The sequence below is a fragment of the Falco biarmicus genome, chromosome Z, assembly GCF_023638135.1.
Source record: "Falco biarmicus isolate bFalBia1 chromosome Z, bFalBia1.pri, whole genome shotgun sequence".
Classification (NCBI taxonomy): Eukaryota; Metazoa; Chordata; class Aves; order Falconiformes; family Falconidae; genus Falco; species Falco biarmicus.
The window spans coordinates 75,212,455-75,234,305 of record NC_079311.1 but is presented as its reverse complement, the minus strand read 5'-3'; the positions used below and the strand labels follow the sequence as shown (position 1 = coordinate 75,234,305).

Genomic DNA, 21,851 nt, shown 5'->3' with positions numbered 1-21,851 from the left:
TGACAGGAAGGATTCCTGGTGAGGCTGCACAACAAACTCACCTGTGGACAGATCTAAAAGCACATGGGATGGACCAAACCCTTGGGGGCTGCTCCCTTTCACTGTTCTGTTGGCTTTTAGACTGACACCGGACAGAGGAGGCTGTAAGGTTTTTGGTCTGATGCAGCTCTGTGACACAGTTCACATTGGCCCCACCACAGGACATCCTCAGAGGATAGCAGATGCTCTACCACCATGCCTTGGAGAGCTGCAGCCCAGGAGCAGGTCTGCAATCTCCAGCAGGATGGGAGGGAAGCAGAAGGACCTGGAGGTCTGGGGGAGTAGAAGGAGGACCGGCAGCATGAGGACACCCCACAACCAAGGGTCTCCAGCCAGAAAAACAGAGGACAGGGGGAGGGAGAGTGGTTGGGAGCTACATGTAGGCAAAGAAAGGGTTGAGAGGATGCTCTGGGCTGGGGACCTCTAGGACAAGATGGGTGCCAAGAGACGGCCAGGACTAGGAAATACCTTGAGGCAGGGAGGCTAGGAGTCCCTATTGCCCACCAGCTACTTTCCCACCTCCTCTTTGCAATCAAGACCATGGCAGACCCCAGAAGGGCAGTGTTGGTGGAGAGAGCACCAAAACAGACCTTGAAGGCTCAGCTGGAAACCATAGCCCCTCTAGCACCCATGCAGCCCCAGAAACAGCCTTTGGCACCTGTCGGGCCGCTGCAGCATAGCCAGATCCTGCTTCTTGGGAACGGCGTGGGGCAGGGGGATGGAGCCAGTGTGTGTGTCTCCAGGTGAGCCGTGCTGGAGCTCAGCCTGGCGTCACAGTCCAGCACACTCTGGGCACAAGCCCAGAGCACTGTCTGCACCAACTAAAAAATTGAGCTAATCATTTGGCCTGTGTTCAAGTCCTCCCTTTTCTTGGCTACACTCCGTGGTTTCTGTCTTGCCTGGCTACTTTCTGCTGTCATTGAAACCTTTCTGCTCCAGGGTGGCCAAGCTCTCCTAACTTTTTGCTCTGCTTGACATGGTTGTAACTTTCTCGCTTTCCCTGCCTAACGCCTAGGCAGGCTCGTACAGCCCTTGCACGCCTGCTGCCCCGGCACACACCGCATTGATGCTGCCTTGTCTTTGCACGTGAGGCAAAGCAGCAGGTTTGCCCTGCGCAGGGGTATGACTGTGTGAATCCTCCCCTGCTGCTTCACTGCGGCATCATCTTAGAGCATCTTCTTTACATCGGTTGTATCCGCTGGGGCCTGTGGATTCAGCTTCTCTGTGCGGAAAGGGTTTTGGCCTCTGCTGCACACTGAAGATCCTACCCCATTGCCGCTCCCCTCAGCCTCTCGCAGGGAACCTCCTCAGAGGTGTTTTGGTGGTGCCATCTCACCATGGCAGCACTGTGGCCACCTGCCTCACCAGCAAAAAGCTCTCACTAACACTGACACGTTATTTTCCTTAAAAGCAGCATTCTGCAGTAAAGCTGGAAGTGGTGTGCAAATGTCCGTGTGTGTGCAGGCACAGGCACACTTGGGACTGCATTTGTCATCTGTGTCCATGCTCATGTGTGCCTTCCTGAGTAGCTATCTGTGCCTGAGCATGGGACAAATGCCAGTGCTCTTCCACAAGCCCTGCTTTCAGGGTAAATTTTAGGGTAAATTAGAGCACCCCCATGGGCACATCTTTATAACCTGTTTTAGCCCAATGCCCACCTATCATCTGAAGAGAAAAAAAAACACCCCTGTGGTGTTTACATATGCAATCACAGAGCCACCAGGACACATGTCACATGCTGGCTCACTCCTGCCATCTGCTTGTGCTTTGCTGATCGTGGTTGCAGACATATTCAGCTGGGCCTCATTTCCAGGGTTTTTTTGCAATCGTTTCACAATCCCCTGACACCACCACCAGCACAACAAGGAGTCTTACAGAAGGAAGGGTCAGTCTCACAGGGCTGGATGCAGCGCATCCCCAGCAAACACAGGGCCGCCTCCAGCCCTCCCATGGTAGCCTCAGCTGACTCCGTGCGTGGGTGTCAGTTCCCAGGCTCCCAGCAAAGCCCAGGCCAGAGCACAGCCTCGTTAATAACTTGTTTTAGTGGTGTTTTCCCAAAGTGGCTGGAAGCACACAGCCCCTGCTTTGAGCAAGCACTGATTGTCTGGGGGCGTCAGAGTTGGAGGGACGGGCTCAGCCGTGAACAAAGGACATCACGTACAAAACCATTTTGTGCCCTTATGTTTGCTGGCACCTCAGGACCCCTTGGTGGGGACGGCTGAGCAAACAAGGCAACTTCATCTTGCTGGGCAACACAGCTGCGCGGGAGGGAATTTATGTGGTCCCGTTTCCCCATACCAGCAGCTGCCAGCCCCTGCATTCCAGGGATGCAGCACCCGGCAGTGCTACAAAAGCCAGGACCCGTGGGATGATGTGTACAGGGCAGGAGAGCAGCCCCTCGCACAGCCCTTCCCACCCCATCAAAGCCCGTCACAACAGCCAGAATGAGTGCGTTTGGTTGTAAAGGATATATTTTATTGCCTCACATCCTGTCCAAAAGCTGGTCTGGCAGATGGCTGCATACTCCCACGTGGAGGTGAGGGCAGCACAGAGCCAGCTCAGCACCCGTCCCATACTCACAGCGGTATCTTGGACTTCACAGTTTCTTTACACAGCCTTAAAATAATAGACCTAAATGCCTGCCTAATAAAGCAATCAAGCCAGATAAACGTGCTTGATAGAAACATTCAGCTACAAGCTTTACTCCAGCCAACACACAGCCTTTGCTGATACTATCAAGCTCTGCAAATCCTATTATTGCAATTATATGACTTAATAGACCTTTACTGACCAAAGTCCGTGCCTGAAGTCTCTGCGAGCAGATAGCACTTGCAGCTGCAGTGTAGCTGCTCGACTTGCCTCTTCTCAGCATGCTGGAGGGGGTTTGCAAGCACAGGGAGAATCTACTTCCCCACCAGCCCTGTCCTGGGCATCTGTCCCCCCTCTACTTGCAGTCTCACCTTTTGGTGTCCTCAGGTTAGTGAGTTCTTATTTTACTGAAGGTTTGGGATAGAGCTGCTCTCAAACAGCTGCAGCGTGTCTGTGATGAATTTTTCGAAGTCTTCTATTCCCCTATGTGCACAGCCGCACACGCAGTTTTCACCAAGTGGGCTTTTCAGATTTGGGAAGAAAGTATATAAGACTTTCTTTAGCTTCTTTCTTTTTTTTTTTCTTTTTTTTTTTTCCTTTTTTTTTTTCCTTTCTTTTTTTTCCTCCCAGAAAACAGAATACTTGGCCTAATAATGTCTGGATCACTGCAAATCACAGCAAAACCAAGGGAGATAAAAGGGTAAAATTCCACTAAAATTAACAATTTGTTCTGATTTCATTGCAATTTTATATCTAAAAAAAAAAAATAAATGAAAAGGATAAATCCTAACTATCTTCTTCCACACTACACTGCAAAAGCATGTTATAAAAGCCAAAGAGAAAGCCTAGAACAGCCCAGACACATAGCCACACTGTCACCTCTGCTGTCCTCAAACTCTCCATCCCAGCTGCTATTAATTGCTCTGCAAGGAAGCGCCCAGCAAGCAGCCTGGGCAGGGCCACGGGAATGTGGGACCGGCCTGGCACCCCACAGCCCTGCAAGCCAAAAAGGAGGAAACAGGTGAGAGAGAAATGAAACACAGCCGTCGTTTATTTGGTAGAAAAATAAGAGCAATCTTCCAGAAAAGCCAGCCTGTAAGCATAAAGGGTACTCTGTGAAGCACAAGGAGCCAGAAGTAAAGCCTTCCAGGAAGATTGAATGAAAGCATAGTCTTTAAATATAAATACAAATGTATAAAAAACCCAAAAAAAAGTCATAGGAAAAGCTGCCATCCTGCCAGGCTACAGAAATCCCCTCTGGTGGGAAGGCTGCCCACGTCCCGCTCGAGGCCACAGCCCAGCTCCCATGCGGGTCCAGGTCCCCGCTGGCACGGCTGTGCGGCGAGTGAGGACCTAGGTGCCCCTGACTGCCGAGAGCACCCAGCCGGTGCAGGGGTCCCGGCTGGGTGAATCTCTGCGGCAGGCACAGCAGCGCTGAGGCGGCTCAGAGCCAAGGGCAGCCTCTCCGCCAGCCCTGTCCTCGCCCTGGGGCCAGTGGGTGTGCGGGTGGTCTGTGGATGTCCATTGCCAGGCAGTGGGTCGGTCGTCAGTGGGGAAGGCGTCCGTCCTAAGGAGGGCAAGGAGGGGGCAGTGAGGTGGAGAGGGTCTCAGTGAGATCACCCACCCCAGCTGGGATACCATTGCCTTGCATGGCACATCTTGCGTGTCCCCAAAGCATTGCCTTGTCCCAGCAGCTCCAGAAACAAATCTGATTTTAAGGCAAGCACAGACCAGGAGGGAGCCATGCCCTAAATGCTTCTGTGCTTCAGTCAAGGCTCTGGCAGCCCTACTAGGCTCAGCTCCACGAGCTGGATGCCTGGCATCTTATGAAGATGGATCTCGGAAGGGGGGCAGCACCCTCACCCCATCACCCTGCTGCTCCCCCCTCCCCCTTGCCTACCTCTTCAGGCCTGACTTAGACCCGCTGCTGCTTCTGCTGCTTGGGTTTGCCCCTGGGACGTGGGGGCTGTCCCTTCTTCTTCTTATTTTTGACCTTCTTGTCCAGGTTCTCCATCAGCTTCTGGACAGCAGAGTCAGTGGGAGAGGCACAGATCTTCTTGTTCCTCTTGGTGGTAAACCTGGGGGTGCAGGCAGAAAGTTTCCCTAGGGCTGGGCAGGAGGAGGACATGGAGAAGGAGTGTTCGGCTGGAGCCAAACCGATCGCAGTGGTCTCAACCATAGCAAGGTACTTACACAACAGCACGCAGCAGACATCCCGACTCAGGTCCCTGGAGGCTGTAGGACTTCACCCAGCTGCTGGGGATGGCTTTCCGGCTGTACTTCAGGCAGCAGTCAGAGGGTGAGCTGCCAATGCCTGGGGGAAAGGGCAGGATGTGGGATTTCGGACCCTCACAGAGCCAGGGCACCTTCCCAGCCCCAGGGCAGCACAGCACAGCTGGCCGATGGCACAGGGCTCGTTTGGTGTCATTTGTGGGAGAGATGCTGGAGCAGCACGTGAGTGTAGGAGCTCTCGGTGTCAGTGCCCAGCTGCCGGTCAGACCCTTCCCCAGGGATATGTGGCTCCAATTTCACCGCCAACAGAGGGGAAACAGGCAGAGACAAGCTCCTTGCAAAGAGACTGAACCTCGTTCTCCTGCCTGTGTGTTTCAGCTCGGGGTGCTGCTGCCCCACCAGCCACATGCACACAGACACGCTCCCAAGCCAAGCAAGCCCTGCAAGCCAAGGCCACACACCTATCAGGTGCACAAACACACACACCAACACACAACTGCACTGCAAACCCCACACCCGCAGCCATCCACACACCCAAACACCCCACAAACACCCACCACACACTGCGACCGCACCACCCAGCACCCTGTGCAGACCCTGTCAAACACCCATATCCCTTGCCCCATCCCACCCCACAGGTGGGCAGGAGGGCGTCTCACCCCTCACCTTGAGCCTCGGTAATGGCGAGGATAGCAGCCAGCAGGAGCAGCAGCAGCAGCAGGAGGCGCAGCGCCATGGTGGGTGCCAGGGGTGACAAGCTGGGCAAGGCTGGGGAGCAGGACATGCACTGCTGCCTTGTGCTGAGGCTGCTCCTATTTATCCCTGGACGCTTTGCTTTCATTTTCGGCCAGCCTGGCAGGCAGCCCACCAGTCAGCCAAGGGCTGGGTGATGCAGAAGCAGGAGGGTGGGGGATTCCTGTAAGCTGCAAGCCCCCCTTTACAGACACGTCCTGTCTTGTTCCCAGCTGCCCATCATGGCACAGGGTGCCAGGTGGGGGGCATGCCGGAGACATGGCCCCCATCACGGATAAATGAGTTTGTGGGCTCCTGTTTCCTACTCAGTCTCACAACCTGCCACTACCTGCTCTCAGAGGGTCGGATGTTGCTGCTTGCCTGTTTGTTCCCAGGGCAGGGACTCTGGCAGGTGGCCAAGCCATTAGGGAAACCAAGGAGTTGATATGTTCTGCTTTCCCACCTTGTGCTTTGCCCCCAGGCCAAGCCACACACCCACACAGGTGAGAGAAGGGGCTCAGGGTGACCCCAGATCCCAGCCCCCAGACCTCCATCCCTGTCTGGCTGCCTTGGGGACCTCCCTGAACAGCTGAACACATCTGTAGGGCTGGGAGGCACAAGGGCTAGACTGCAAATGGCACTGGGGGAGATAGCACAGCCCACCATACATTGGTGCTGGTGCCAAATTGTGGGAAGCTGAGGATGAGTGGGAACCTCCACCAGCTGGAGGAATGGGCTGGTAGAAACCTCCTGAGGTTTAACACAGGCAAGATACAAAGTCCCATGGTCACAACGGTGTGACCTTGTGCAGTGGGAAAGGTTGGGCATGCCTGGTAAGATGGGGGCTGTGCAGAAGTGGACTGCAGGAGCTGGACAGGAGCTCTCAGGGCACCCCTGTGGTGGCAATGGCCACCCAAAGAGGTGGCCATGTAGCTGGACCAAACCTTGAGCAGCCCGCTGTAACATTGGTCCTGCTCTGAGGAGGGGATGGCCAGACACCTCCACATTTTCATGCAGTCACCACAACATGGTCTAGAACAGACCAAGGATGGAGGTTCCACAACCACTTTGGGCAACCTGTTCCAGTGCTTGGAATGTTCTCATGTTGAAAATGTTTTCCCCACTATTTAATTGGAATTTCCCTTGATGCATCCGGTGCCACTACCTCTCACCCTACCCTCTGAGAAGAGCCAGGCCCCAGCATGTCTCCAGCTCCCCTGCACAGCCCCCACTAACAAGGAACCTCCTTTGCCATGCCACCCCCAGCTTCACCACTCCACTGCTAACAGCCCCCCTTCACCCATCCTGGCTTTCAGCTCCTGGGCCAGCCCCAGTCTCACTGCCCATGTCAGCCGTGTCCTGGGAACCCAAGTGGGATGCAGAGCCTAGATGGGGTCTATTCGATGCCAGTGGGGTCCAAGCCTCCTACCAGGCCCCTGCCAGTGACCTGGAGTGCAGCCCCGGGACTTTTCACCGGTCCCTGATAAGGACCCACATAAACAGTTATTAAAAGCAATGAGTAACCTAGGGGGAGACCAAAGTCCTGGCTGCTGTAGAAAGCAGAGCTGCGATAAGATGCCCACACGCTTTCCCCCCTCATCAGGGAGGGGGAGACACTGGAGTCATGGTCGGGGGGCTTACCAACAACTGCCCTGCAGCCCTCTCTTGGGCCAGGAGACCAGCAAGCTGCAGCAGCTTGCTGCCTTCCTCGGGGGAAAGCTGGGTGCCTGGGGCAGTGTGGGATCCAGGGCTGCACTCCTGGGGCTTCCTCCTTCACCCATGCAGAAGAGAAAGGGAGCTCCCATGCTGAAGGTGCCCATGTGCCCGGTGCTTGGATGGGGGTACCGCAGCTCCCCACACAGCCGTGCAGCACCAAGGTCAGTGTGGCCTCAGACAGCAGCTCCTGGGGCATGTGGCAGGCACAGGCCATGGGCCGCAGCGGGTTGCCAGTGGGATGCTACTCCCCAGGGTGCCTGGCAACCTGGGGAACTGATCCCTGAAGGCATCCTATGTGCTGTCACCCATCCCTCCAACCCCAAAGCACCAGTGGCATCAGGACAGGGCAGGAAAAGGAAATCCATGCTGGCACTTACTGCCTTTCCAGCCCTTACCTGTGCAACCCCTCCAGGTAGCAGTGCCTGGGTGCTGAGCACCTGGATGAACTCCCACTCTTGGCATGGGCTGAACACTGTCCCTGTGCTGGAGAAGCTGAGGGAGCACTCATTCTACAGTCATCCACCCTGGTCAGGTCTCTGCAGAGCCTATGTGGTACGAGGACAAGTGATGTGGAGGGAGGAGAGACATGTCACAGGCTACCCTCAGCACAGAACAGTCCAGTCCAGGACTCCATGAGCTCCTGAAGAGCTCTGTGGTCCCAGCACAGAGCTCAGATCCTTTCCTTGCCCAGTCCCAGCCCCGGCCATGGCATCAGGATCCTGGAAAGTCCCTGGCTCTCTGTGTGTTTTCAAGACACCGCAACAGCATCCTCTGGCCAGAGGCCAGCCCCAAACATGGTCTGAGCTGCTGAGTACATTCAGGACACACATTTCTTTCACAGCCATCAGTCTTTGGCAATTCTCTAGTTGCTGTGATTTGCACCCCGAAGAAAACAGCTGGCTGAGCAGAACCTCAATCCAGTCCTTCTAGGAAAGGTGGTTTGAAGAACATGCAGGGGGGAACAAACTTAGAGCAGGAGTACTCAGCCATTGCCCTGGCTGAGCAATGCAGACACACCTGCATGTCTGAGTAGCAGGGCCCCATGGAAACAGGCCTGAGGGTCTGTGCCCCACCTCACCTCCTGCCTCCCTTCTGTCTCACACCCCCTGTTTACTCCTTCCTCTCCAAGTGCCTTGCTCTATCACCTGTCCCCCCAGCTCAAGGAGAAAGCAGGGAGCTTCTGGCAGCGAGAGAGGGTTAAGCATCCCTCTTTGCAGGGGGGTCACAAAGCAAACTGAACTTCTGGGATACAGAGGAGCTGCTGGAGGTGGTGGGTAGAGGCAAGGTTTTGTAGGGTGCTCCAACAGCGGCTGCCTCCAGAGGCTGCTCTGGTCAGGCACAATTTCTTGCACACACTCACATAAACCCAGCTTGGGCTCCTGCAGGCATCAGCTTTTTCCCAGAACTCAGAGGTGCAGGATCGAGGCAGACACTGGGAAGGGGACATAACCAGGCAGGATGCCCCTTTGCAGTGTCTCAGCTACAGGGAATGCCTTTCTGGCCTCAAGATCTGTGTCAGGCACCGTACAGAGCCTTTGCAACAGGGCTTCATGAAATGGTGCCTCCATGCTCGGGCAGCCCTTCGTGCATCCCTGTGGCCAGACTGCCGGAAGAGGACAGGGTGTTCTAGGCAGAAACTATGGTGTCCCCACACACTGAGTTTGAGAAAACAGTGGGGACACAGCAAAGGTCACCAAACTGCCTTGCTTGTAAGCCTTTCCCAGGCAGTGAAAGCACTGTGGCAGTTTGTCAGGACTCATTCAAGCCTCCATCCCGTGTTTGCACCCTGCACCTCAGCACCAGAACGTGGAGTTCACCTGCGAATTAGTTCCCTGGCTTCCAGCATCACAGCCTCCTGGCACCTCACCCCATGTAATGCCAGGAGATCCTCTTTCCTGACTGCTCAGTCCTCTGCTCACCCAGCCATGAGCTGCCCTTCAGCCCTGCAAAATCCCCCCAGTTCCATCCTGCTTAACCAGGCAGCAGGGTCTGCTCCCCAGGTGGCTCAGGCCTGGGAGAAGAGGCTTCTCAGGTACATGCATGGACCAAAGGCATCAAGGGGAGCCAAAAAGGGGGACTGGGAATTTCCAAATCCTTTTGGATGCTGCCTCCAAGTTAAACTCACTGCTAACAGGAACAGGGTCGCACAGCTCAGCTCCGCGCTGACCAGCAAATTCCTTCCTGCAGAGGCCTCGATTCCCAGGACACAGCGCAGAGGTAGTTTGCAAAGCCCAGCATGGAAAACCCCCGTGGCTGGGAAGGGGAGTGGGCTGCCTGCCAGGCACACCGTATAGAAATGCCATATAGTGAAACGATGCTCGGGAAGCAGGAAAGAATTGCTGGAAGCTGGCAGCACACGAGCCAGGCAGGCTCCCTGCTGGCTGCCTCACCATTCCCTGACATTCAGCAAGGCTGATGGGAAGAACAGGATGAGCACAACATGCTGGGAAGGGCAGGGAAGCCCTGGGACTCCCTGCACATGGATGCTGGACCCGGCTGAGCTTAGACAGGGTCTTCTGCCAGAAGTTTGCCTCCACCCCAGGTCAGGTAGAAATTTGGCTTCCCAGCTAGGTGTGGGTGCAAGGAGTTAACTCTTTGGTTGCTAATGTGCCTGCAGAGGGACTCAGGTGCTTTGGGGCAGGACAGGCTTGCTGCTGGAAAATGTGCAGGGGCGTAGTGAGCAGGCTGAGAGGGACCCAAATGGGTCCTGTGCCATGGAAAGATACCTTCTTCCTACAGTGTCCTCTGCATGGTATGCAGTGATGCCCATAGTGCTTCCCAGATCCAAAATCAAGGGACTGGGCAGGATCAGTCAGGGCTGCTCAACTCTCAACCCTCCTGATGCAGGCATTACCCAACACATCGGATCCTTTGGGCTCTGACTGTTGTGAGTATGCACATTTGTCACCATGTCACCAGGCAATATATTCAGTGCTGAGAGAGGTGATGGCTGTGATGGCTCAGAGCTTGTCCCTCCATGACACAGCAGAGACTTCCATGGGGTGGCCAAGGTTCATGGTGAAAAGAGGACATAACGAGATGTTCCTGCTTTTGGTAGAGATGCTCATCCAGAGAGTGGGAGATGCTGCAGGGAAGAGGGGTTCAGCTGGTGTTTGCCTGACCCTCCAAAAGCTGTGCCCCACTCAGCCAGTTCTTAGCTTTTCCACCAACCACAGGCACAGCCTGTGAGAAGCACATCAATTCTCCATCCAGAAATCCCATAGGTCCTCTTCTGGAGCATAAAACTCGGTGGAAGCTGCTGGCACCAATGCAGCCTTCATTGAAAGTAGACATGTAACAAGTCATAAATCGTCTCATGGCAAAGCAAGCAGCAGCCCCCAGAGCAAGGCACGGTGTGCATGCTAGCCAAGCCAGGAGCTCTTCACCGTTTGAGAAGGGTGGGTTGGCCAGGCAACATTTGGGCGGGGATGCGCACACACGTATGTTTTGTGCAAAGGCATCGTCCTGGCGTGTGAATTCAGAGAGACCCGAGAAGCTGCTGGCAAAAAAGCTGTCTGTGTTGTTGGAGAGGAAACTGCTTCTTCTCCCTCTCGGGACATTGGACTTTGTACTTAACACCAGGCAGATCTGTGCTGCAGACACCCGGCATCCATCCAGCAGCCCACTCTGCCCTGCGCTTCTGACATGAGCTCAGTTCCACAGGCTGGAGAGCCAGACCAGCCTCTAGAGCAAGCAGCAACTGGCACATGTGGCAATTTCATCAGAAGGGGGCAAACAGAGAAGGGCAAATTAAAGACAGCCAAGGGGAAATGGAGCAAAACATAAAGAACACTCTGGAGAGTTTGTGGAAGACATCAGAGCAACATGTAAACTAGGAACTGGACATACTTCAGCCACGACTGGAAAGCACCAGAGAAGCTCTCTGCTCCTGGTGAAGGCTCAACCAGCCACCTCAACAGGGAAACAGCCTCCCAATGCCCAAGTAGTGGTAGAAAATGCAAAAGCCATAAAGAAAACAAAGAGGAAGGAGATAAAGCCTCGCAGGGCCATGAGCTGCCAGGCACCAACACCAGGCAGAGACCCGCTGTGTTGCCTGCAAGCATCATGGGCTGCAAGGACCTGGACTTGGTATCAGAGGGAGCACCAGTGCCAGGAGGGCACCCAAATCACATCTGGCCAAACCCTTCCTGGCAGACTGCATGGAAAAGAAACAGCTTCTGGAATGGATGGAAATGGCTAGGGGGCTCTGGGAGCCCAGCTCTGCAATGGGCAGGACACATCCTGCTCAAATATAATTAAAAGGTAGGAAAAAGTTATATACTCCATACCTAAATATAACTGGTCGTTAACAGTAATTCAGAGCAGGAAGGCAGAGCACTGGAGCTGTCAAAACCCAGCACTAGCTGACTCCACCATGGGGCCAGCATCTGAAGATATGAGGAGTGACCTGAGGCTCATTTTGGCACCCAGGCAAACAGGAGTCATGCAAAGGGGACACCCTGCACCACCAAGGAGACCTGTGCTGTGAAAAGCAGCCTTCTCCCAGACACACACACAGCAGGGACTAACCCGGGCGCACCAAAGACTTGGGGAGTCAAGACTGGCCATTTGACCTGGCCATCAAATTGGTGACTCCAAGAGGAGGCAAGGGGCACACACCTGAACATGGGGAAAACCGTGTTTGGAGCCGAGACTCTGCTGGAGATGCCGCAGCCGGCCGGTGAACAGCTGAGCTCTTTGGTTCGGCGGGTGGCTGTGGGCAGTGTGCGATGGGGTAGGAGCAGCGTGAGGGGCTGGAAATTCCCTCTGGGGATGGGGATCAGGCAAGACAGCTGTTTACAGCAAGGGAAGAGCTGCAGGGCCAGAAGCCGGGAGACCTCCTGGCAGCATCCTCCTGCCTGGCAAAGCCCCACAGACCCTGCCATAGCAGCTCTGGGAAAGCAATGTTGACAGTCTGCAAGAGACTCCTGAAGGGTGCTTAGTTCAGGCATCAGGAGGAAGGAGAGACATGCAGCATCATACCCACCAGTGGGTCCCATCCCAATGCTTCAGCAGCAGAGCAAACCATGCATGTTACAGAGATCTGGAGGAGCTCAGGGCTGCCAAGATGAGCCTGAGCCCAGGCCCTGCGCTGTCTCCCCCAGAAGTGACTGACTGGTTGCAGCTGTGAAGGGGAATTTCCCCCCACAAGAATACCATGAGGGCTGCAGCCCCAATTTCCCTCTGTGCAGGGCTCTGCTCCAAGCCTGAAGGTCCCTGTGACAGTTACCAGCATTGCCAGATCCAAATCTTCCCATGGGTTTCCAGATACAAATAACTCTCTGCCCGTTTCCATCTTTTCCTACTTCCTCCATGGCTGCACCAAGGCAAGGTTACAGAGGGAAAGAAGAGGTTTGCAAGACCATTTAATATGGTTGACATTACTTACTGGGCTGGGAGAGCATCCCCAGAGTGTGCTGCTGTCTCCATGGCCTACGGCTACCTCCCACTGGACAGCAGACCACTTAGACAAATACCACAGTCCCTGAAGCCGTTCAGGACACAGCTCTGGCAGATGTGGTCTATCTCATGTACCTTGGGTTGCTTTCTCCACTCAGCAAGGAGACAAAGCCAGATCCAAATCTTCTCATGGGTTTCCAGATACAAATCATTCTCTGCCTATTCCCATCTCTTCTTACTCTTTCCAGAGTCTTATTAGACTCAGGATCAATGCTGAATTGGGCAGCATGTGTCTCAACAACTCACAGCAATGGCTCCACCTTCCCATCACAGCCCAGGGGTAGCACAGCTTTAACTTAAAAATAGGCTGATCTGCCGTTGTGGGTTAACCTCAGTAAGCATCTAAACCTACAGCTCACTCGCTCTCCCTGCAAGTGGGATAGGGGAGATAATCGGAAAAAAGTGAGAAAACTCATGGCTTGAGATGAAAGACCATTTAATAGGTAAAGCAAAAGATGCATGCATGAGCAAAGCAAAATAAGGAATTAATTCACTACTTCCCATCAGCAGGCATTTACCACTTCCAGGAAAGCCTTCATCATGCTGATGAAGTCAATACTTTAATCACGTGTAGTTGTTACTTGGGAAGACAAATGCCATAACTCCAAATGTCTCCCCTTCTTCCTCCTTTCCCCCAGCTTTTATTGCTGAGCACAACACCCTATGGTATAGAATGTCCCTTTGATCCATTGGGGTCAGCTGTCCGACATGTGCCCACTCCTAACTTCTTCTGCACCCTCAGCTTACAGAAAAGGTCTTGAGATGGTGCAAACACTGTTCAGCAATAACCAAGTCATCCCTATGTTATCAACACTGTTTTGATCACAAATCCCAAGCACCATATGAGCTACTATGAAGAAAATTAACCCTATCGCAGACAAAATCAGTACAATCTCTACCCCTTATTTGATAACATTTCTGTCATGCTCAGATCCCACACCATCCAATATATCCTCATTAACTATTTCCCTGGCCCCTTCCCACCCTTTAATTTATAAATGTATATCTGTCAGTCTACTGCCCACCCCTGTAAAATGTCCACAAAACTGTGGACACCATTGAGTTCATTTAGTCCATGACTTTGGGGTCCATCTGTTATGGTGGTCACACAGGACAGGAGAGGTGGTGTGTCGCATGGAGTTATTTGGCATCAAAGCCAGCATGGGTCAAGTCAGTGTTGCACTTGCACTGCTTCTTGCAAGGCTTGTCCTCCACTGGTTCAGGTGGTTCCTACTATAGTAATACCTATAAGATGCAATTCAAATCAAGGTTTAAAACAATTTAAATATATATCCATTACAACCTCCACCCCTAGTTCCTATGGACCAGACCACAGGGTTTAACATGGCAGTGAACTCCTCCCCTTGCCCCTTCTCCACTGTAGACTTATCCATGAGCTACAGTCCCTTCAGGGCAGAACCTGCTCTGGCATGGCCTTATCTGTTAGCCGTGTTCTTGCTTCATTGTGGCTTTATCCATGGGCCACAGCCTCTTCAGGGGTATTCCTGCTGTGGTGTGGACTTATCCATGGCCACAGATGCTCTGTGGTGTTCCAGCACGGCCTTATCCATGGCCACAAATGCTTCAATGTGTACCTGCTGCAACATGTCTGTCCATGATGCTGTGGAAGCCCCAGGTAGGGCCACTGCAAGCACAGACTACAAGAGCCAACCTCCTTCTACCACTAAGGCCAAAGTTATAATAGTCAAGGAGCTGTATTTTGATAGACATGAAAGACATAATCAATGGTTATGTTCATCCCGCCCAACTGCAGCCAAGGAGTTTTCACCAGCTGAGCCCATCATGATAGGTCAGGTCAATTCCTCTTCTGTAAGCACAACCCAGATAGTCCTGCTGTCCATCAGTATGTTCGGTATCAATAGTTTCAGCAGCCAAAATAACCTGTACTTACAAAATATGTGGCTGGCACTAATGCCAGGGCATCACAAACAGGGAATTGAAGTTAATGTACCCTTGTGCACACGAACATCAGCAGACTGCTGCTGACACCATTCAGTTATGGAGTCAGCTTTTCAGAAAAAAAAAAAGGATAAGGCTTTGAAAAAAGGATGAGGAGGGATATGGCTCATACCCAGGCCAGAACCTCCCTTTATGGCACTGGGGAATTTTTAATAGCTGTCTCTAATGGGGCAGAAAACTGGTGTGCAGCCTTCACAGGCACCCAAACACATAGTGTGCCACCAGATTTGCCCCACAATAATATTCATTGGGCACATTTACTGACTCAAAGCTGCAGGGCCAGGCCAGAGAGCAGTAAGCAGTTCTCTGTCACTCTGTTTGGTCATGGCCAACAGTTTGTTCCCCACAGTAACTGTGATGATGAGCTTTCCATGGCTGCAACATCCAGTTTCCATGAGGAACGCTCCACAAGACAAGAAACATCAAATATACCCTCCACCCAATATATCACAAGGAAATCCTACAATGGGCAGGAGGGACCCTGGGCCTTCACAGGGATGAAGAGCTGGTGGCACTTCTGGAGACTGTGGAGCATTTCCAAAGCCGCAGAGAGTCCCAGGCTGCTCTGGGGATGCATCGGGTCAGAGTGCAGGATGAACCTGAACCAAATGTCCATGGTCCACCTGCACTCGCAAATATGGGCTGCTTCTTACTCCACAAGACTGAGTTGCCCTGGAAAAAGGATCATGGCTGGAAAACAATGAGGAAGCTGGTGTCTTTTCTGGAGAAGACCCCAAACCCTTCCTCTCTGACCTGTGGAGATGAATGAACAACCTGCCTTGGCCCATCTGGTACTTCCCACAGCCCAGAGATACTCTGTCTCTGTGGCATGGTGTGTCCTGTCTCCATCCTTGTGGTGTGTCTCCATAGCCTTGGCAGGAGGATGCTGCCAGGAGGTCTCCCGGCTTCTGGCCCTGCAGCTCTTCCCTTGCTGTAAACAGCTGTCTTGCCTGATCCCCATCCCCAGAGGGAATTTCCAGCCCCTCACGCTGCTCCCAGCCCATCGCACACCGCCCACAGCCACCCGCCGAACCAAAGAGCTCAGCTGTTCACCGGCCGGCTGCGGCATCTCCAGCAGTCTCGGCTCCAAACGCCATTTTCCCTGGGCTCTGGTGGGTGCCTCTTCTCTTCTACCTCCTGTTAGAGACCAGTTCAGTATGACACAAGGCCCCTTCCCCTTTGCAGAGGGCAATGGAGACAGCAAGACGGACTTAACAGTCAGGGCTGCTGTGGCATGTAGACACTGGACAGAGGGACATCCCTGTGCACCCAAAGCAGATACACCTCTGGTGTCCCAGCTGTTGGGTGGCTCTGCACACACCCGTGGGGTCCTGCACTGTGTGTGCTCTGAAAGTCCAACTCCCCATTTTAGGACCAGAAGTCCCCATCCCATCCTGACACCTTGGCAGCAGAGCAGACCCTAAATGTTCCTGAGGTTTGAAGCTCAAGGCTGCCAAGATGAGATTCAGATCAGATCATGCCCCATGCGTCCCAACAGTAATTGGCTGTGATTGCAGTCAGGAAGGGGATTTTGCACCCCCAGGAAGACCACAAGGGCCATGGCCTTAATTCCCATCTGTGCAGGGCTCTGCTCCAGTACTGAAGGTCTCTGTGAGCTGCCAGCATTGCAAAACAACAGCCTCGCTGGAAGAGAGCGGGAAGATGTACAAACCAGCAGCAGAGGACTGTGTGCCATTTCAATGCTGAAAGCTCTGGGAATGTTCCTGCTCTCTTTGTATTCACCTTGTGCTCCCACCTCTGGGAGCAGGACCACCAGGGGTCTCCAAGCCCAAAGCCCAGCTGCCCCCATGAGCTGTGTGCCAACTGTTTAAAGGTTTTGCACTAAGCCCGGAAAACCAAAGGCTAAAGTATCTCCCCTCGTCACCACACAGCATAGCGTTCCTTTATGGTCCAACAGCCAAAAGCTTCATGGCCAGAGATTGGAAACTCAATGTTGGAGGTAAAATCCAGAGCAGGAGAGGTGAGGAGCAAGCAGAATTCAGAGCGTCTCCTGCTGCTTCCCAGGTGTACACGGACAGAGGGCATGGTTACCTGTAATGCTGGCAGTGCTGCGAGATTTAGAGCTGCAGATAAGCGGCTTCAGATCCCACACAGACACCTCCTCTATCTGACATGACCCTCTATTTCTCTGGTGCCTCTGGTATCATGGAAGGGGGCACCATGTGCTTTTTTGACAAAGCAGGATCTCCTTTGAAGCACCATCTCTGTTTTGTCTTCCAAATAGTAAGACACTGCCAGCCCCACAGCTCCCCTCACCAGAGGGGTGATGGCAGTCAGGAGCAGGGAATGAGGGCATAAGCCTCAGCACAGCCCCACCACAGCCTGGCAGGATGCTCTGAACCGCACACACACACCACACCCCCCGGAGTGCAGGACCCCCGTCTTCTTCTGCTTCCATCTGCAAAGGCCCTGCTGCTCCGGGAAGGCTGTGTGTCCCCTTCTGGCTGGCTCACCCTGTGCCAGCCACATGATTGACACATACAGATTGATGTAAGCATGTTTGGGGAGAGGCTTTGGAGCATAAACACAAAGGTCGGGTGGCAGGTTTACAACTGAAAGCACACAAAACACTCTGCTCTCCAAAACTGGAGGCTGGAATAGCCAGGGTGGATGGCTGACCTTGCACCTCTGCCAGGATCCAGCTTCTCATGCAAGTATCCTCCGCTCAGGGTTCCCCCATTGCCCATCATCAGGCCCATCACGCTAACCCTGTCTCCTTCCAGCCTCTCATTGAGTGCCTTTTCATCTCCCATCCTCCGTGGTATTAGTTTCTCTGCCCAGCACAACAAATCTTCCTGGAACCTGCTGAAATCTGCAATTGCTCATGTATCACAGGGAATTAAGAGATGAAGTGTCTCCCCGGGCTGCTGAGCCTCAGCCGAGTGTCCAGCCGAGATCGCACACAGACAATTTGGCTACAAGGCTGCAAAGATAATGATAACACTCCAAACATCCAAGCAAGCAGCTCTTGGAGGTCAAGCTGCTCTCCCTTCCCACTTGATGTTATCTGCCTTGGGATCTCCTCTGTCACACACAGACTTCAGGAAAAAGTCCTGTCTTATTTAAAAACTTTTGATTGCCAGAAACATCCTTCAGCTTGGGTATGTGCTAGGGCCTAAGTGTCTCTCCAGACATGTGCACCATCTTTCTGGTCACCCCTGTACCCTTGTCAAATACTGGCACAACATTTTCTTCTAAATCTTCTGGAAATCCCCACTGTCCCAAGACTTGGCCAGTGCCTGTGCTCAGCATGCTTTGCTGGAATAGACATTTTATATATGATAAAGTGAATGACGCAGAATGTTAGAAGAGCTCTTCTGGGGTGGGCGCAGCCCATCTTACGTTGTACTATCAAACCTCCCTTTGAGGACCTCCCTGAAACAACATGCTGGATCCGTCCACCTCCGCTGCAGTCCCTTGACTGTGAAAGACCTCAGCATGCTGGCCCCAAGCTACCCAGGAAGAGCTGAATGCAGAAAGCTACAGCTGGGGGACCTGCAGCGTGGGCACCCCACCAAATGCACCGGGGCAGTGACAGCATCCCTCATGGGTCTCCATGCAAGCAGCAATGCCTCCTTGCCCCAGAGCAATCTCGTGGTTGTCTGTGGTCTGCACTGCGCAACGCTAAGACTGGGCAACCCAAGTGGTGTCTTCCAGCTTTATACACCAAACCATGTAAGCAGAAGCCCAGAGGAGTAAGAAACAAAGGGGGATGCGGCACCCACATATTCCTCTGTCCTCACTGCACTCCCAGGGCTCTCCTGCCTATCCCTGGCTGCCAGACCACATGCTGGCTAATGCCACCAGTGCACCACACGCTGCCTGCTCCCTTCTCTCACTCTGAGGATGCCCCTATAGAAAGCTGTCCTTCCAGTCCCTTGGCACTAAAATCAACACAGTGTAATTTCTGGGAAGCTCTGTCGCACACGTGTTTGTCCCCCTTCCCAGGCTCCCCAGCTGCCCAGCTGTTCCTTTCCGTTTGAGATAATCACAGAGATTAAGGCAAAGACCCAGCATGGAAGGTTTGCAAACAGCTCCTGCCTGTTTCTGCAAACAGTTTTTGCAGTTGCGCTCCTGCACAAAAGCACGCAGGCTAATAAACCCCGTGGCATCTGTGCAGAGAATTCCCAAGAACGGCTCAGTGCTAACTCAGTCCAGCTAGAAGCCAGCCACCAGCTTAGGGACATTACAAACCATGGGGACACCAGGCACAAGTCCTTCAAAGGGGAAGCTAAGAGAGGCAGCAAGGCTGGAGAAAAGGTGCCTAAGAGCTGTCAGGAAGGACTCCTGTCCATCTCACCACAGAGCCTGAGTTCCAGTGTTCCCTGTCACCCCCAGAAGCAGGCTGCCACCTCCATCCCCCTGAGCACACTAACAGACTCCCCCCCTCGGGGAGGGGAGAGCCCACCGGTCCCAGCAGGGTGCCAAGGAGCTAAGCAGCCAGGCCAGGGCAGAGGGGAACCTCCATCCCAGTCCTCCCAGCCGGTCTCCTGTCCTTGTGCTGCCCCATGGCTGCAGGCCGTAGCTGATGAACGGAGCTGTTCATTACTAGACTGACTCAGTTTTTCAGCCTTCAAACTCTTGTGGCCAGGAGACTCCAAGCCAACATGACAGAGCCATCCTGTATCTGTCCAGCTGTGAACTGAGGTTTCTGCAGCCACCCACCAAGCAAGCTGCTGTCCCTGTCAAAGTAAACAGGTTGTCTCCCCTCTACTAACAAGCTCAAGGGATCACTTTGAACTCCCAGCCCATCTGTAGCCCCATGTTTGCCACTGTATGAAGCAAGCAGCTTGCAGATGGCCTCACTGTGACTGCATGTGAAGAATGGGATGCAGCCATCTGGGGGTCCTGGTGGGCTGCAGTATATGATGGATTGTTGGAAAACATGACCCTTCCCAGCCGTTCAGCACTGAGTCCCAAGGGATGGGTGTAAGGGTGAGCTGGGGAAAAGAAAGAAACTAGATACTCCCATAAAAGTGGCTTGTGGTTGAAACATGCTCTTTTCTCCCAGCATGGTGGAGAAGATCCCCCAGTATTGCTGCTTTGGAGGTGAGGGAGATATTTCCCTGGCCATTTTGCCTTCAAGAGCATGACAGTGGGCTAAAATGCATTGCCCTGACGCCCATGTGCTTTGTGGACACACGGTGGCTGATGTGCCAACACCATTGGCAGGAGCAGAGCACACAGCTCATGTCCCTGGTAATACAGGGATCCAAGCAAACCTGTCCAGCTCCAGGCATGTTGAATAGGGAGGCCTGTCCTCCTCTCCTTCCCCTCCCTGACACCAGCCCACTCATCCTCCCCCAGGGCTGGCACAACACGAGGTTGGAGGGATTTACAGCTCAGGCTCAAATGGCTGCAGACATTTGGCCGTACTTGCAGCCACATCAGGATGTACTCTGCCTGCCAGCGAGTAGTTTTGAAGGCAGGCAACAGGCAGTGCTTGCACGGCTGCAAAGGACAATGCTCAGGCTAAGCATGGATGGATTTTGGCAGGTCAGAAGGTGAACAGGGATCTGCATGACCTGCGTGCAGGGACCCCAACTGGTGTTCCATCTGCAGCGTCCTGGCTAGAGAACATCACATCCCTTTTTCGTCATAGCATGGCTGGCCGTTCCCAGTGTGCTGTCTTCCAGGCGTGACAGCCCAAAGTTTTTGCTGATAATACAAACAGGACAACTTGGACCCAAAACCTGGTCATTTAAACCAGAAACTTTGCTCAGATTTATGGTGGGGAGATTTTGAGACAAACAGTTTAATTAATTTAAATGAGGAGCATAACTGGAGGAAGAAACGGGAAAAGTACTTTTGATTCTCCTCTCTCTTTTTTTTCTTTTAAATAAGCATGTTCCTGAAAGACATATGGGGGAGGTGCATGGGTTTTCCAGCTAGGGGAGCTGCCAGAGGAGCACTGGGGACCCCACACTGACCAGGGTTCCCTGGGAACTCGCAGCACTGACAAATGTCCTTGCTGTGAACTGTGGTGAGAGAGGCGACTGTTTCTCATTAGTCAGGAGGATAAAAGCATCCCAGAAATCACAAGGGCATGACCACACAGAGGAGCTTTTGGGGTGACTACCTGTCCATGGATGAGGGGTGAAGAAGGCTCTAAAAGGAGCAAGAGGAGAGCATACATGCCTGATTTCTCAACTTCATGACATAGTGGCAGCAGCTCTTGGGAAGAGATGGCCACCAACTGCATTGTCCATACAGTTCATCTATTTCCCTGATGGTTTCTCCATAGCTGCAGTCACCAGTCTTTCAGCACCTCCACTGTGAAACCAGGGATTGTCTATATCTTCAGAAAAGTCTGTTTTCATTGGTACCTCCTGATTTATTACTGCAGCAGTCCTGGAGAGACCACATCCCTTTGAAGCAATACTTGGGCTGCAGTGACACTGCTGGAACATCACCACATGTGCTGATAAATTGTGTGCACACTCCCTTGCGTGCTTTTGAGCCAGGCCAGCTAGCGCCAAGCTAAGTGTATGGGGGTGAGCAGGGTCAGGGACCATCCTCAAAGGATGGGGGATGCAGCCGCTCTGTCCAGGGATGAGAGAGTTTGGCCCCAGGCTGCTCCCTGCCAGCTGGCTGAGGTGCCTGGTGGCCTTCCCGCGCACACTTAATCAGCTCATCTAGACCCAGCAGTTCCCTCATTAATCACCAACAGGCACGGGTCCCACCAGAGGCTGAGACAGCCCAGCCAGCTTCCTTCCCCTGTGCACCCCACACATTCCCTGATTTACACACTCGCGCCTTTGAAATGTAGGCGTAACCTCATGCCCTGCTCCATTCCTGATGCAGGCGTCAGCGGCCCATTCCTTTTCTCCCAGAAGGCAGCTCTGGCCCACTGTCACCCAAGTAGCTCATCCCTCAGTTCCAGGACATGCCCTGCATAGGACCCCCTGATCCATGCGGCTCTTGGCCCCTTGCCCCGCAGCCCTCTGTGTGAGGCCAATGCGTTTACAAACACTTTCCAAGCAGCCCCATTAATTTCCCCTCTCCCACCTCCTTTAGAGCTGGCAGAAGAGTACGCTGGGGTGAGTGTGAATCCAGAAGGAAATGTTAGAAATTGGCTTCAT

General features: G+C 53.3%; 1 protein-coding gene across 1 annotated transcript; it reads right to left on the bottom strand.

Moving 5' to 3' along the window:
• Window positions 1-3,192: 3,192 nt before the first annotated feature.
• Window positions 3,193-5,687, bottom strand: LOC130142996 (eotaxin-like). Its single transcript, XM_056325520.1, has 4 exons — window positions 5,527-5,687; window positions 4,822-4,942; window positions 4,529-4,706; window positions 3,193-4,195 (listed from the first exon to the last, which is right to left on the bottom strand). Exons 1-3 carry the CDS (start codon window positions 5,642-5,644, stop codon window positions 4,544-4,546), a joined length of 402 nt encoding a protein of 133 aa, XP_056181495.1. The 5' UTR covers window positions 5,645-5,687; the 3' UTR covers window positions 3,193-4,195; window positions 4,529-4,543.
• Between the last annotated feature and the right edge of the window lie 16,164 nt (window positions 5,688-21,851).

Bases quoted from the DNA above. Each gene is read 5' to 3' on its own strand.
- LOC130142996 (XM_056325520.1), bottom strand. From the start codon at position 5,644: ATGTCCTGCTCCCCAGCCTTGCCCAGCTTGTCACCCCTGGCACCCACC. The intron at 4,943-5,526 runs GTGAGGGGTGAG...CCTTTCCCCCAG, and splicing joins CGCCATTACCGAGGCTCAAG to GCATTGGCAGCTCACCCTCT. The intron at 4,707-4,821 runs GTAAGTACCTTG...CTGCACCCCCAG, and splicing joins TGTCTGCTGCGTGCTGTTGT to GTTTACCACCAAGAGGAACA.